General features: G+C 35.1%; 2 protein-coding genes across 51 annotated transcripts in view; one reads left to right on the top strand and one right to left on the bottom strand.

Annotated features, from left to right (window-relative positions):
• Positions 1–14195, top strand: part of LOC147841653 (uncharacterized) — a 202134-nt gene that overhangs the window by 7981 nt on the left and 179958 nt on the right. The window lies entirely within an intron of this gene.
• adgrl2a (adhesion G protein-coupled receptor L2a) overlaps positions 5815–14195 on the bottom strand; it is a 272313-nt gene continuing 263932 nt past the window's right edge. For 9 of the 50 annotated variants that reach the window (XM_087273199.1, XM_087273216.1, XM_087273228.1 and 6 more), the window contains 3 exons: positions 13253–13270; positions 11410–11448; positions 5815–7961 (listed from right to left, as the gene is read on the bottom strand). In XM_087273199.1, coding sequence (XP_087129325.1) covers positions 11411–11448; positions 13253–13270 — 56 coding nt within the window. In that variant the 3' untranslated portion in view covers positions 5815–7961; position 11410. Of the gene's footprint in view, positions 7962–11395; positions 11449–13252; positions 13271–14195 lie in introns of all 50 variants that reach the window. The other 41 variants (XM_087273205.1, XM_087273219.1, XM_087273230.1 and 38 more) reach the window with 9 other exon arrangements.

Genomic DNA, 14195 nt, shown 5'->3' with positions numbered 1-14195 from the left:
TGAATGGATGAATGAATGGATGAATGAATGAATGGATGGATGGATGAATGAATGAATGAATGAATGAATGAATGAATGAATGAATGAATGAATGAATGAATGAATGAATGAATGAAAATAAAAAAGAATGAAAATAAAAAAGACAATGGAAGTTCACATTGCGAAAACTGCCAATTATTAGCACATTTGATTTCTTGGCAAATCTGTGTAGAGGTCTTCACGGATCCAAAAAATCCTAATGAAGTCCTGGTGGATGAGCACTGATCTTCCGCTTGTGTGACGAATGAAATATGCAAGTGCTGTCAATCCCCAGCTGTTTTTTTCTCATCACTCCTACCCACTGTTCCCACCTAGCATGCCTCATATTCATTTTCTATTGGTTTGCGTTTTCAAAAGCTATAAATAAGCAGCATGTAATACCACAAAATGTAATGAGGATTATCTCAAGATCTGTGTCACGTTATGCTTCGTGTTAGCTTGTTTGAACTGAAATTACCTATTGTGGATAAAACACACAGCACTTCCATGATTTCATCAGCATTGATTGCATTTGCTAACAGTCCCAGGACCAAAAAGATTAGTAGATTTGACTCGAACTCGGATAAATTCTGGGTCCTCTGGTTATAGCTGACCCATGAAGGCCCTCTAAATCTGAGCACAGTTCAGGGGTGGACTGGGACAAAAAAAGCCCTGTCACTGTAGCCACACCAGCCCAAATTACCACACCGACACAGCCCCACCCACGAACACGGACATTCACTATAATACTCAAATAATATGAGCAGTGCCATTTGTAATAGATATTTAAACATTTAATGTATGTGACTGGAACAAAAACAACCCATTTAAAACAAATTTATACATACATTCATTTTCTTTTTGGCTTAGTCTGTGAAATTATAGCATCTGACCATGATTTTGGTGGACTATGTGATTTAGTTGTATACTTTGCATAATATTGGGGTAAGATCGTTCACAAAAACCTTATAATACTTAGCAGAAAACCCCTCTAGTTAACTCAAAACTTACTGAAAGTTACTTCTACTCATTTGAAAAGAGTTTTGAACTCATTTTTGAAGGTAAATCCTTCGTTACTCATACAGTATAGATAGATTTTTTTTACTTAAATGGTTTGCTGCAATCGGTTTCCTCGAACGGTTTGAGTTGCCTTAACTTACTGGGTTTTACAGTACTCGGGTGGTTTGAGTTCTCTTCATTTATTAGGTTTTACTGTGCTCAGATTGCTTTGTTTACTCAAATGGGTAAAGGTCACAGTACTCAGGATTAGTTTTTGAAATTAAACGGTTTGTTGCAATAAGTACCTTAACTTTTAAGATAATCTTTTCTTTTTGTGTTTACCAGTGTACACATCACAACAACATATAGCACAAGCTCTGTAATTGGTCAGCTTGATAGCTGTGACCAGTGTGGGCGGGACCAAAAGCCACGCGAACCCGTTAGGGCAAATGTTTACAAGCGTTGATTCCCGTGAAGTTGCTTTAGATGTAAACTGATGTTTTCTGTTCACTTTAATTATTGTTGTTGCACGTCCACGAGTTTTCGCTTCTGAATGAGTTTTAGCTACTTGTACATTAGGGTAGCGTTTAGAAAAAACAAAACATCCACAAAGAAACTCGACACAGAGGAACATTAAAACCTACTGCCAGCTAGCATTTTAGAAGTGTTATTACAGAGCAACACAAACAGCATGCAGAAGTATAAATGCATGAATACGGGCAAGGCACGCACTGTGGGTCACGGCGATCACTATAGGCCTAAAGTAATATTTCCTGTCTTTTAGTAGAAATATATGAGAGACTTGCTTTATTTACCAAATAAAGCGAATCTTGCATTTTAAACATTAAATAAAAGTTAAAAAGATATTTTTTATTTCATATATTAAGGTTTTAGTTTTGATACTTCTAAAATAATTCCGCAGAAATCCACAGATTTTTACCAAAATTATTCGCAGAAATTGCAAAAAAGATTCCGCCTGGCCCGAGCGATTACTCATGCAGAGGTATAAATCGAAGGAAAATGAACGAAGTCATAATAATAACAAAAAAACATTTAATAATCATAAAATGGGCGGCGCAGTGGGACCAATAGTATCTTGATGCAGCCTTTATGATGTAAGCTGAGATTGCATCACTCAGCTCTCAATGGAGCGAGTGACGTCACTGTGACGGGGAGGGTTAGGGGTGGGGTTAGGTGAGCGCATTAAAAAGCATTGGATGCAGCTCAGATTGCACTGCACCAGGTCTGCATCCAGACCCATCTCCAGTGAGGCAGTGAATAGCACTATCACGTCACAGCAAGAAGGTCGCTGATTCGAACCTCAGCTGGGTCAGTTGGCATTTCTGTGTGGAGTTTGCATGTTCTCTCTGCGTTCGCAAGGGTTTCCTCCGGGTGCTCCGGTTTCCCCCACAAGTCCAAAGATGTGGTAAGAGTGAATTGGGCAAGCTAAATCCTCCATAGTGTATGTGTGTGAATGAGAATGTATGAGTGTTACCAGGGCCAGAGTGGGACTCCTTTTCAGCTCTGGAGTTTCAAGCCTCAGACCGGCCCACCTCAGTTCACGACTGACTATATTGAAATAAGGTCATTTCCAATTCAGTTTCTATTTAAACTATCGTGTCTTTTTTGAGAAAACAGCTGCTTTAGAACTTCAAATGTTCAACAACCCTAACAGTATTTTATGTCTTAACAATAAAAATGAAAAAAAAAATAAAAATACTCACACGAAGATCAAACCCGGGTCGGTGGTGTCGAAACCTAACGTGCTAACCACTCGACCACAACAGTTACATGATAATCAACCTGCAGGCTGCATGTTGATCATGAGGCTGCGAGAAAATAGATAAAAAGAGCAGAGCTGCGGTAAAATATTGAATAAGAAGACAAGTGGTCAAGTAAATAAATACATTAATTTAAAAAGTGTGACTGCTGTAAGCAACAGATTCTGGAGCTCGCGGCCAAAAAACGGACCGGCCCACCGGGAATTCTCCCGGTCCTCCCGATAAGCCAATCCGGGCCTGAGTGTTACCCAGTGAATGGTTGCAGCTGGAAGGGCATCCGCAGCGTGAAACATATTCTGGATAAGTTGGCGGTTTATTCCGCTGTGGTGACCCCAGATTAATAAAGGGACTGAGCTGAAAATAAAATAAAATGTAGGCATAAAAAACCTGATATACTCATTGTAATTAATCTAAATTGCCTATGATTATACTAAATAGCAAAAAAAAAAAAAAAAAAGGACAATATTACTCTTTGCCTTAAAGATTGCATTACATTATGAGGGTTAGTAAAGTAAACATTTTTAAACGTTCTCCTTTTAACCTCGGAGGAGACGATGGGGGGTGATCTCATTTGAGATTTTCTTTTCTATTGGAAGCATCGCAGCTAAATTGCTTGCCTTGATAGGTAAAGAATGACAATATAAGGGAAAGAAAACACAAGGTGACTTATTTTACCCTGACAGGTTGAAGATTTATCTTTGATGAAGTTGTAATTTAAAGTTGCCTTTTATCTCAAACAGCAATCGATGTGCAGTCTAAAAAACATTTATTTGCTGAATACATATTTGAAAGAAGAGAGAGAGAAAGAGAACTCAGCTTTGTTACTCCTAATGTTTGATTCACCATGAAGAATTTTTTCTCAGTCTTCGAATTTCTTATAATTGTGACATAAATGAAATAGTTCAAATGCATGTAATGTATGACGATGTTCATATGAAATGAGCAATCCATGTGAATGCTGCAGTATTACCTACACATAACACCTTCCCTGAATCTCAATAAGGCCAAATAAAACCACAGAGATATCATTTGCTCTGATCACACGTTCTTCAAGTCGCGTGGCACTCTCGCGCCATCAGCAAGGCAATTCACAATCAATATTCACCTAGAAAGTGCACCTGCATCCAAGGTTGTGCTCCAAGCCTGATTAATTTATGATGCCGTGTTTTGCCCCTGATGAGTTTGTGATGATCTTTCACAGCTAGAATACAATACGAGCTCTAAAGAAACCTCCACAGTAATTCTTATTTTAAAAGACGAATGTAGGATTTATTTTAAACAGCTTGTTTTATTTGCACAATCGCTTCAAAGCTGGTATTCCTCTTTAAATTCCCATTGTCATATCATTGACTCGTGTCTCCCGGAGGAGCGTGGATGAATTCGGATGATTAAAAGAGGTGCAGGGAAAATTTAGAGGTTACGTTAGCAGGTGCGGTGGTAGAGGAGTGATAGTTCGCAATAGGGCTTCAGAGAGACAACCTTAAAAGTACATAAACTGCAGTTTTCTGTGGTACTTGAACCTGCTGTTCCCCCGTGCACTGCCCTCTAGCTATAATGCAGCAAAATGTTCTCGGCTTGTTTATGAGGGTTCATATTGCAGTTTATGTATCAACTTACAGCACTTTTCACTTTGATGTGCATCACCAGCTTAAATAGCATACACACGGCAAACCGCTGAGATAAAAGTGCAATGAAATACTTTCTCTGTTTTAGAATGGACTGACAACCTTTGTTTTTCAAACAAAGCAAGCACACAACTGAAGAGAAGTTTATTTATAAACTAATTTCGAGAGGATCATGTGCTTATGATTGCTTGCAGCCGGCCCCGCATTATTTAATTGATTCACCAATCAGAAGATTCCAAAACCACTATAAATACTAGGTCAGTGGTTCTCAAAGCAGTGGCGCAGTAGGTAGTGCTGTCGCCTCACAGCAAGAAGGTCGCTGGTTCGAACCTCGGCTCAGTTGGTGTTTCTGTGTAGAGTTTGCATGTTCTCCCTGCCTTCGCGTGGGTTTCCTCCGGGTGCTCTGGTTTCCCCCACAGTCCAAAGACATGTGGTACAGGTAAATTGGGTAGGCTAAATTGTCTGTAGTGTGTGTGGATGTTTCTCGGAGATGGGTTGCAGCTGGAAGGGCATCCGCTGCCTAAAAAGGTGCTGGATAAGTTGGCGGTTCATTCCGCTGTGGCGACCCCGGATTAATAAAGGGACTAAGCCGACAAGAAAATTAATGAATGAAATATGTCATGTAAATGCTACACACATTTCAAAATTGATCAAAAATTAGGTATATAATATGACATATATGACATATAGCCTATATATCTGAGGTAATCTGCCATGTTTTATTTTTAACTGTGCAGAGTTGTAGCTGCTTTACTGGGTCTACTACGCTAAACTGTATTTCAATACTGCTCATTTTGGTGGTACTTGGAGAGACTATTTTATTCTGAGGTGGTACTTGATGAAAAAAGTTTGAGAACCACTGCGCTAGGTACTATATCACAGCCATCTTCGTTTTGAAGAATCCCTCCTTCCATACTCCTCCTCGTTTCCTAAAAGAGTGGCACGGTGGCCCAGTGGTTAGCACTGTTGCCTCACAGCAAGAACATCACTGGTTCTAGTCCTTACCAAGCCAGCCAATGTTTCAGTGCGGAGTTTACACAGTCTCCCCGCGCTCACATGGGTTTCCCCTGGGTTACTCCCACCATCCAAAAACATTCAGCTTAAGTTAATTGACTAATCCAAATCAGCATCATAGTCATGCTCCAAGTAGTTATTTCATAAGAGCAATCACTATCTGTTTATTAGCTACTACAGCAGGGGAGTTCTCAAAACTGAGCACAAACTCCCCTCTCGCCTTGCAAACAGGAGGGACCCCCGGGCTCGAGGATCTTATGAGCTCAAGGGCTCTTTCACAGGACAGCTTGCTAAACAAGCTTTATAATCAATCAGCTAAGTGTGAACTCTTGAACTGAAGGCATGCGAGTAGAAAAAACAAAGCATTAAACATTCGATTAGACAAAAAAATTCACATTTATTTATTGTTAAACAAGTGTAGAACTTTACATCCTTTGTAGCGATGGGCTCCTTAACATGTTTATCAGAGATGGGTTTCTTAATTATGCTTACGAGGATGAACTACGTCGACCAGTGCTGTAAAATATTCACAAAAAGTATTATCATTTTTTTAAAGAATAATTTAATAAATAAATATCCAACCCCGACTGCAGTAATACGTCTTTAAAAAAAAATGTCCCGTTCATGCTTTGCACAAAATAAATATGTGCAAAGCACAAGAACATCAGAATCCACTAACACTCACTGATCTGAAGTGGCAAATCCATTTAAATGAGCAAAACAGATATCTTTCGCAGCGTACCTGTGGTTACCCACTGATTGCATCATCATAAACACACTTTTTACATAGTCATCTCATTTCGAAAATTCATTTGCTTTATATTTCGGGTTGTTATAATTTCATCTCAATTTATTTTTACACAATCAATACAACAAAATATATTGTTCTATGTTATATCATTAACCTTGACAGTTCATGTCAGATTGAGAAAATATAAGGCCTGGGGTTTGTTCGCTAGTGGTCACATGGGATTTTGTTGATGATTGTAAAGGGTGTCAAAAGAAATGCTTCAGTTCAGTCAGGACAATATCCTGGAAATTCCATTTTTGTATATAATAATAATAATAATAAAAAAGAAACTGCATTCAAAAGAGAAATATGTGAACAAATATGTACATCCTTTGAGAAATGTATGCACTGGAACGAGAAAGACTTTTTTTTTTTTGGCTTTATTTATTTATTTTTTTATGTGAAACTGTATTACTGTAACCAGGCCCATACAGAATCTACAACTTCAGAACACCACAGATTTCGGCATAAAACTGGAAATCCCCCATTCACAAGTTCTACTGTACATATAATCTGACTCTTGTATGTGTATTTATTAAATAACTGTGGCTAATTTGATTTTTGATTACACTCAGCAACCAAAACAAATGAAAATGATCCTATTATTCTTCCTTGTTTTCCAGCAAAAGCATATTTGTTTGAGAAACAGCGTCTTTGCTTTGAGAAAGTATTGAAATGTTTCTTAAATGACTGCTCAAGTAAACTTGTTTAAAGGAGGTGTAGACGTTTTTTACTGAAAAACAAGGGAAAAGCTTTGTGTTTTACCATCATTTTCATTCCACTGCTAACAATCAGGAGAGCTAACGCAGTAAGTCTGCAGATTCCATCTGGGCCTGAATGTAACTCATTGAACAGCAGCGGTACTTCTCCATTATGTGTGCAGTTATGTGGGAGGCTAAAAAAGGGAAGACCACTCTGCCATCGGTGGATGGGCGGGGCTGTGTACATGGTGGGCGGTGCTTATAGTTTGTTTTTAAAGGCTTGTGACCAGCTGCATTTGTCCCTCTCGTACGTCCCCCTCGGGGACACAGGCGTCTTTAGAGACGGGGATGATGAGGCCCTCGCTACTGTCTCTGCTCATCTGATAATACGCGTGCAGCTGCTGGCCTGATCCCAGGTTGGGCATGCTTTTGTAGTAAACGTCTTCGTTCGGACTGTTTTTGGATGGCGAGAGATCCTGGACGATGTCTAGGCTGCTTTCCGAAAACGGCGAGTCTCTGAGGTTTGGCATGCTGGTGTACACCGAGTCTCTGTTGGGGGAAGGCAGGGCAGTTTCGGCCGGAGGTGGGAGCTGGCCTATGTAGCTCTGGGGATGCGAAGCCTCCGCTTCAGGCCTCGCTCTCTCCTGCGTGTGGTACAGGAGCGAGTGAGTTCGCTGGGGGATTAGGGGGGCTTCGAGTGTGCGGGGATGCGTGTGGTGCAGCCCCAGTCTCTCCATCTCACTGTCACCGCCCACCTGCACCAGGGAGGACGTCTCTGCAACCACAGGCTCCTCCCCTCTGCTAATCCCTGCCCCCTTTTTGGTACCGATCCGGGACTCGGCGGCCCTGAGGTTGTTGTGCACAAGCTCGGAGATGATCATCTTCTCAAAGGCCGTGTCGTTGAGACTGAGCCCGCAGTCCACCACCTGCATGCCGTCGCTGTAGTTATGGAGTGAGTAGCTGTTATTAAAGTTGCCGTTGAGTGGTAGAGTACCGAACGTGTTCGTATCTCTGCCGCTGGTCACCGGGTGTCCTGCAACAACAAAAGAGGAAGAACGAGTTAAGTTTGTTCTGGTCTGAATATAAACAATCATTTTTTTTAGATGTTTAATGCTGTATAGGAATGCTGAATAAACACTGGAAATCTGTAGTCTGCTCATTAAGAACTTTACAAATTCATTAATTTCACAGTTAAAGTATTTTTGTTATGTTTTCCACTTTAAAATTTGTAATATGTACATGTTTGTATATACCAGAGATCCCCAAAGTATGGCTCGTGGGCCGAAATTGGCCCATTGTAACCTTTCATTTGGCCCGCGATCCCATCTGACGTAAACTAATTGCTGAGCTACAAAATAGCAAACTGAAATTAAATCTTCTAATTAAATTTTGTAAATGAATCTGATTTTTAAAAATGTAAATACTGTCACTCGACAGATTTTATTGTAATAAGCTTATTATAAAATGTAAAAATATATATATACTGTATTAATTAATGTAAAGCAATGTTTTCTAGTTATTTTTAAATATTATTAAATAAATTAGGAAATTACCCATCAAGTTTGATTTTTGGCCCTTCATAAGAAAAAGTTTGCTCACCCCTGGTATATACAGTGCTCAGCATAATTGAGTACATCACATTTCGAAAATGAATATTTTTATTCATTTCTCAGGGAATATAGGCAATGTATTTTGGTGCATTTAAACTAAACAGATTTATTTAACAGATATATTTATTAAAATTATATTTTAGTCACCAAACATATTTAGAAATTAAAAGAGAATACAATTAAATTCTGGCAAAATATTGCAAAAATAAATTACAACCTACAAAATTTCAACAATTTTTTTATTTATTTATTTATTTATTTTTGCTTCTCTTGATTTTTCCTCTTTTTAAATTTGTATTTACTATTTTTCTATAACATAAATTTGTGTGTACTAGTTTTTATCGTAAGTTATTTTGTTGGATAAGCTCCAGATTTGGCTTCAGTGCTTACTAATCTAATGTACTCTATATACACACATATAATCTGGTATAGCTTCCTATTAAAAATATTTAAAAGATAGATTTGTAAGGGGTGTACTTATATACGCTAAGCACTGTACAGCATCATGCTTTTAGCCACTTACAAAAAAAGCAGCAACAAAATTAATTAGATAAGATTAGCAAACAAGCAAGAAAAATGTATGTATTTTTTTGTTAATTAATAAATCAATCTTGCTTATTTTTCAGATGAAATGATCGTGATTTAAGGACAAGATTTTTTCTGGAACAATAGTGGGTAGGAACATTTTTTCACAGTCCCGTTTTTGTGTTATACAGTGCTCAGCATAGTTGAGTACATCCCATTTTGAAAATGAATATTTTTATCCATTTCTCAGTGATTATAGGCAATATATTTTGGTGCATTTAAACTAAACAGATTTATTAAACAGATATTTTTATTAAATTTATATTTTAGTCACCGAACATATTTAGAAATTGAAAGAGAATACAATTAAATTCTGGCAAAATATTGCAAAAATAAAGTAGAACCTACAAAATTTCTACAAATTTATTTATTTATTTATTTTTTTGCTTCTCTTGATTATTCCTCTTTTTAAATCTATATTTACTATTTTTCTATAACAAAAAAAATGTGTGTACTAGTTTTTAGAGCATTATTGTAAGTTATTTTGTTGGATAAGCTCCAGATTTGGCTTCAGTACTTACTAATCTAATGTATATACACAAATATAATCTGGCATAGCTTCCTATTAAAAATATTTAAAAGATAGATTTGTAAGGGGTTTACTTATATACGCTATGCACTGTACAGCATCATGCTTTTAGCCACTTAAAGCAGCAACACAATTAATAAGATAAGATTAGGAAACAAGCAAAAAAAAAAAAAATGTATGTATTTTTTGTTAATTAATAAAACAATCTTGCTTATTTTTCAGATAAAATGATCGTGATTTAAGGGCAAGATTTTTTTCTGGAACAATAGTGGGTAGGAACATTTTTTCAAAGTCCCTTTTTTGTGTTATACAGTGCTCAGCATAATTGAGTACATCCCATTTTGAAAAATTAATTTTTTTATCCATTTCTCAGTGATTATAGGCAATATATTTTCGTGCATTTAAACAAAACAGATTAATTAAACAGATATATTTATTAAAATAACATTTTAGTCACCGAACATATTTAGAAAATCAAAAGATAATGCAATTAAATTCAGGCAAAATATTGCAAAAATAAATTACAACCTACAAAATTAACTAATTTTTTTTTTGCTTCTCTTGATTTTTCCTCTTTTTAAATTTGTATTTACTATTTTTCTATAACATAAATTTGTGTGTACTAGTTTTTATCGTAAGTTATTTGTTAGATAAGCTCCAGATTTGGCTTCAGTACTGACTAATCTAATGTATATGCACAAATATAATATTATATAGCTTCCTGTTAAAAATATGAACTTAAAAGATAGATTTTGTAAGAGGTGTACTTACAGTTGAAGTCAGAATTATTAAACCTCCTGAATTATTAGTCCCCCTGTTTATTTTTTTCCCCATTTTCAGTTTGACAAAGAGCAGATTTTTTTTTTAAACAAACTCATTTCTAATAACTGATTTATTTTATCTTTGCCATGATGACAGTAAATAATATTTGACTAGATATTTTTCAAGACACTTCTATACAGCTTAACGTGACATTATAAGGCTTAACTAGGTTAATTAGGTAGGCAGGACAGGGTAATTAGGCAAGTTAATTGTATAACGATGGTTTGTTTGTAGACTATTGACCTTAAAATGGTTTAAAAAATAAAATAAAAACTGCTTTTTTTCTAGCCGAAATAAAACAAATAAGACTTTCTCCAGAAGAAAAAATATTATCAGACATACTGTGAAAATTTCCTTGCTCTGTTAAACATCATTTGGGAAATATTTAAAAAAGCAAAACAAATTCAAAGGAGGGCTAATAATTCTGATTTCAACTGTATATATGCAGAGCACTGTAAAAGTGCTTTTTGTGGAGCTCACTTCTCGAGAACCAGCAAAGTATTCCATATCTGCTGCATCTAGAAATTTGCATAGTTCCAATGCAGACACAACTGCTTTGTAAATTCTCCCAAATTTGAGGTTCTGAATGTTTCCTCAATCAAACAATTTTTGAACAATTCACAATGAGCAATTTCTTGTTTCAACTGCATCCCGAACAACATTAAAATCAGTCGGCAGGATTCACAGACACAAATGAGAGAGCGGCACAGATGTGTATTCACAGATGAAAAAGCGGTGACAGAATTGATCAACATCAGCTTGTATTTGAAGCAGTTAAGGCAGTGGGGTGAAGGAATGTAACAGAAAAAAAATCCAAATTAGGAAAAACAAACAAAACAAAAAAACACAATAGCCATTTCTCACACTACAGAGAGCCAATGAAAGCAAAAGCATCCAACAGACAGAAGAGAGAAAACTCACTCTGAACAACTCACATCAAGTCTGTCTGTTCAGGCCAGCAGACCTGAGCGCTGCTGATGAACGAAAAGAACACAAAACAAAAAGGAAAATGATTTATTGTAAAACATGATGAGGTTATCACTAACAGAAAAACCAAAAGAAAAGAAAAACCTAAGCGCAAGCAAAGGATTTAGCAAATTAAATTAACATCACAATTAAGGCCTTTTCTCTCCGTTAAAAGTCACAGTTGGGTTTGTTTGCTGGACTGGAGATAATGTGGTAATTTGAGCTCATTTGCACGCTGGTGGATGTCTGGCCATCTGCATGAGCTACGATAATCTTTAACTGCGTCTTACAAGAGGCCACCGGTGGGTGCTTTGGACACAGCCGTTCTCAGAAACTCTCCACAGAAATGACAACACGAAGAATAGAGAAGGCAGATGTGAAAAGAGGAGGGACATTTCAGAAAATTGAGTTTAAGAGATATTTCGGCTGGATACTGAGACAGAGAGGCTAGAAAAAGGAGGGATTTCTCTTTTTTTAAACCCCTAACACATAAAGGAGGAGGGTAAATATTATTATTAATAGTAATAATAATAATAATAATAACAATAATAATAATAAAAATAAATATGAAATAATAATAATAATACTTTACATAAACAAATAGTAATAAAAAATAATAATAATAATATTAATAATAATAATAATAATAATAATCATCATCATCCTCATAATAATAATGATAATACTCATAATAATCATAAAAATAATAATACTCTAAATAAACAAATAATCATCATCATCATCATCATCATAATGCTTTTAATAAACGAATATTTATGATGATAATAATAATAATAATAATAATAATAATAATAATAATAATCATAATACTTTAAATAAACAAATAATAATAATAATAAAAATCATTATAATGCTTTAAAAAAATTAATAATAATAATATTATTATTATTATTATTAATAATAATAATAATAATAATATTAATAATATAATAAATGAATGAATAATTATAATAATATTAATAATAATAATACATTAAATAAATTAATAATAATAATAATAGTATATTAAATGAATGAATAATTATAAGAATATTAATAATAACAATACATTACATAAATTAATAATAATAATAATAATAATAATAATAATAAAGATTTATTGAATACATATATTTACATAACAAAACATTAATTTAAACTTTATTAATTTCTAATTCAAACAAAAAACATGGATATTGTGTCAATTAATAAAAATAATTTTTTTTGTAAATGATACAAAAATGAAGACATTGTATTTGGATACTTTAGGTAATCACTAAGGTATTTAATAGCTCAGTAAAGAGAGAAAAAAAGAAAATATATAGCTCTTGTGCCAAACAAATAACTGCTAAAGTCAAAGAAGTTTTGTGGATGTAATTTTCATTCATCATCCTAATAGAGGGCTGTTGCAACATGCGTATAATACACAACTGTAACTGCCCTTTACACAGACTGGCCTCAACATCTGCAGCAATTCAATTTTGGAAGCAAGCATTACTTTGAGTTCAACTTAAAGTCCAAACGAAACTGTGTTTAACAACGAGAGAAGGCGGTCATTTCGAGTAAAATCTCCAATCGGAATGAAATGTATACATTTAGACTAGAAAATCGGTGCGTGTGTGTAATGTGCATGCATCGTGCCAACATCCCAAAGTTCTAAAAGCAGAGGTGATGAAAGTATTGTTTCGTTGAGAGCAACACGTCCTCGTTCTAATGATTTCTGAACCAATGTGTTGACAGTATGCAGATGATGTATTGCTGATAAAATCATGGAATTACATTTAATGGGGACATTTAAAACTGATTGCATACTTGTCTCTCTGTAGGTCACTGAGTGTGTGCAGGAAGAGGAAAGAGAAAACAGGACAAACTGTTAACAAAACTGTGGAATTACATTTGCTTGCTTAGATATAAATATCCACTATAACAAAAAAGTAATCTTATGTGCATTAAAAAAATAAAGTAGTGGTCTTATAATGGGGAAAAATGTGTTTAGTCTGTGCTGTAAAACCACACCGAGAGCTACAGGTTTACTAATAATATAAATAATGGATCACTTATATTAAAAGAGGAACTGTGTGCATTTTTCACACAAATAAGCTACACTTTCAGAGATAAAGGTACAAGAGCTGTCACTGGGGTGGTACTTTTTTAAAAGGTACATATTTGTACTTATATATACCTCAAAGCTATATATTTCTAAACATTTCAAGAGGTGTGCTTTTGAACTTTTTTGGTACTAATATATACCTGTTAGGTATTAATAAAGCCCCTTAAAGTACAAATATGTACCTTTCGAAAAGGTACCATCCCTGTGACAGCTCTTGTATCTTTATTTCTGAGAGTGTACACTGTACAAATTGTTGGGATCTACACAATTCCTTCATGTTGTCTCAACACATATCAATTCATTTAACAAAATTTGAGTGGATTGAAAGTAAACTGCAAAAAAAAAAAAATTGTTTCTTACTTAAATTTTGTCCTGTTTCTATTCTAAATATCTAAAAATTCTTAAATCAAGAAGTATTTTCTTGACGGCCAAGAAATATAGTCTAGTTTCAAAAAATAATATGCCAAAATAAAGTGAGTTTTTCCTTAAAACAAGCAATTCTGCCAATGGGCTAAGCAAAATAATCGCCACACTTTATAATAACTACACACTATGAACCATTTATTAAGCATTACTAAATATTGAATTCTGTTAAGTATTAACTCTACATAAGTAGATGTTAGCAAGCAGTTTATAACTCCAGCT

Source organism: Danio rerio, chromosome 11 (genome assembly GCF_052040795.2).
Source record: "Danio rerio strain M-AB ecotype USA chromosome 11, GRCz13ab, whole genome shotgun sequence".
Classification (NCBI taxonomy): domain Eukaryota; kingdom Metazoa; phylum Chordata; class Actinopteri; order Cypriniformes; family Danionidae; genus Danio; species Danio rerio.
Note: the sequence above shows the minus strand (reverse complement) of the source record. Positions and strands in the feature narration are given on the sequence as shown.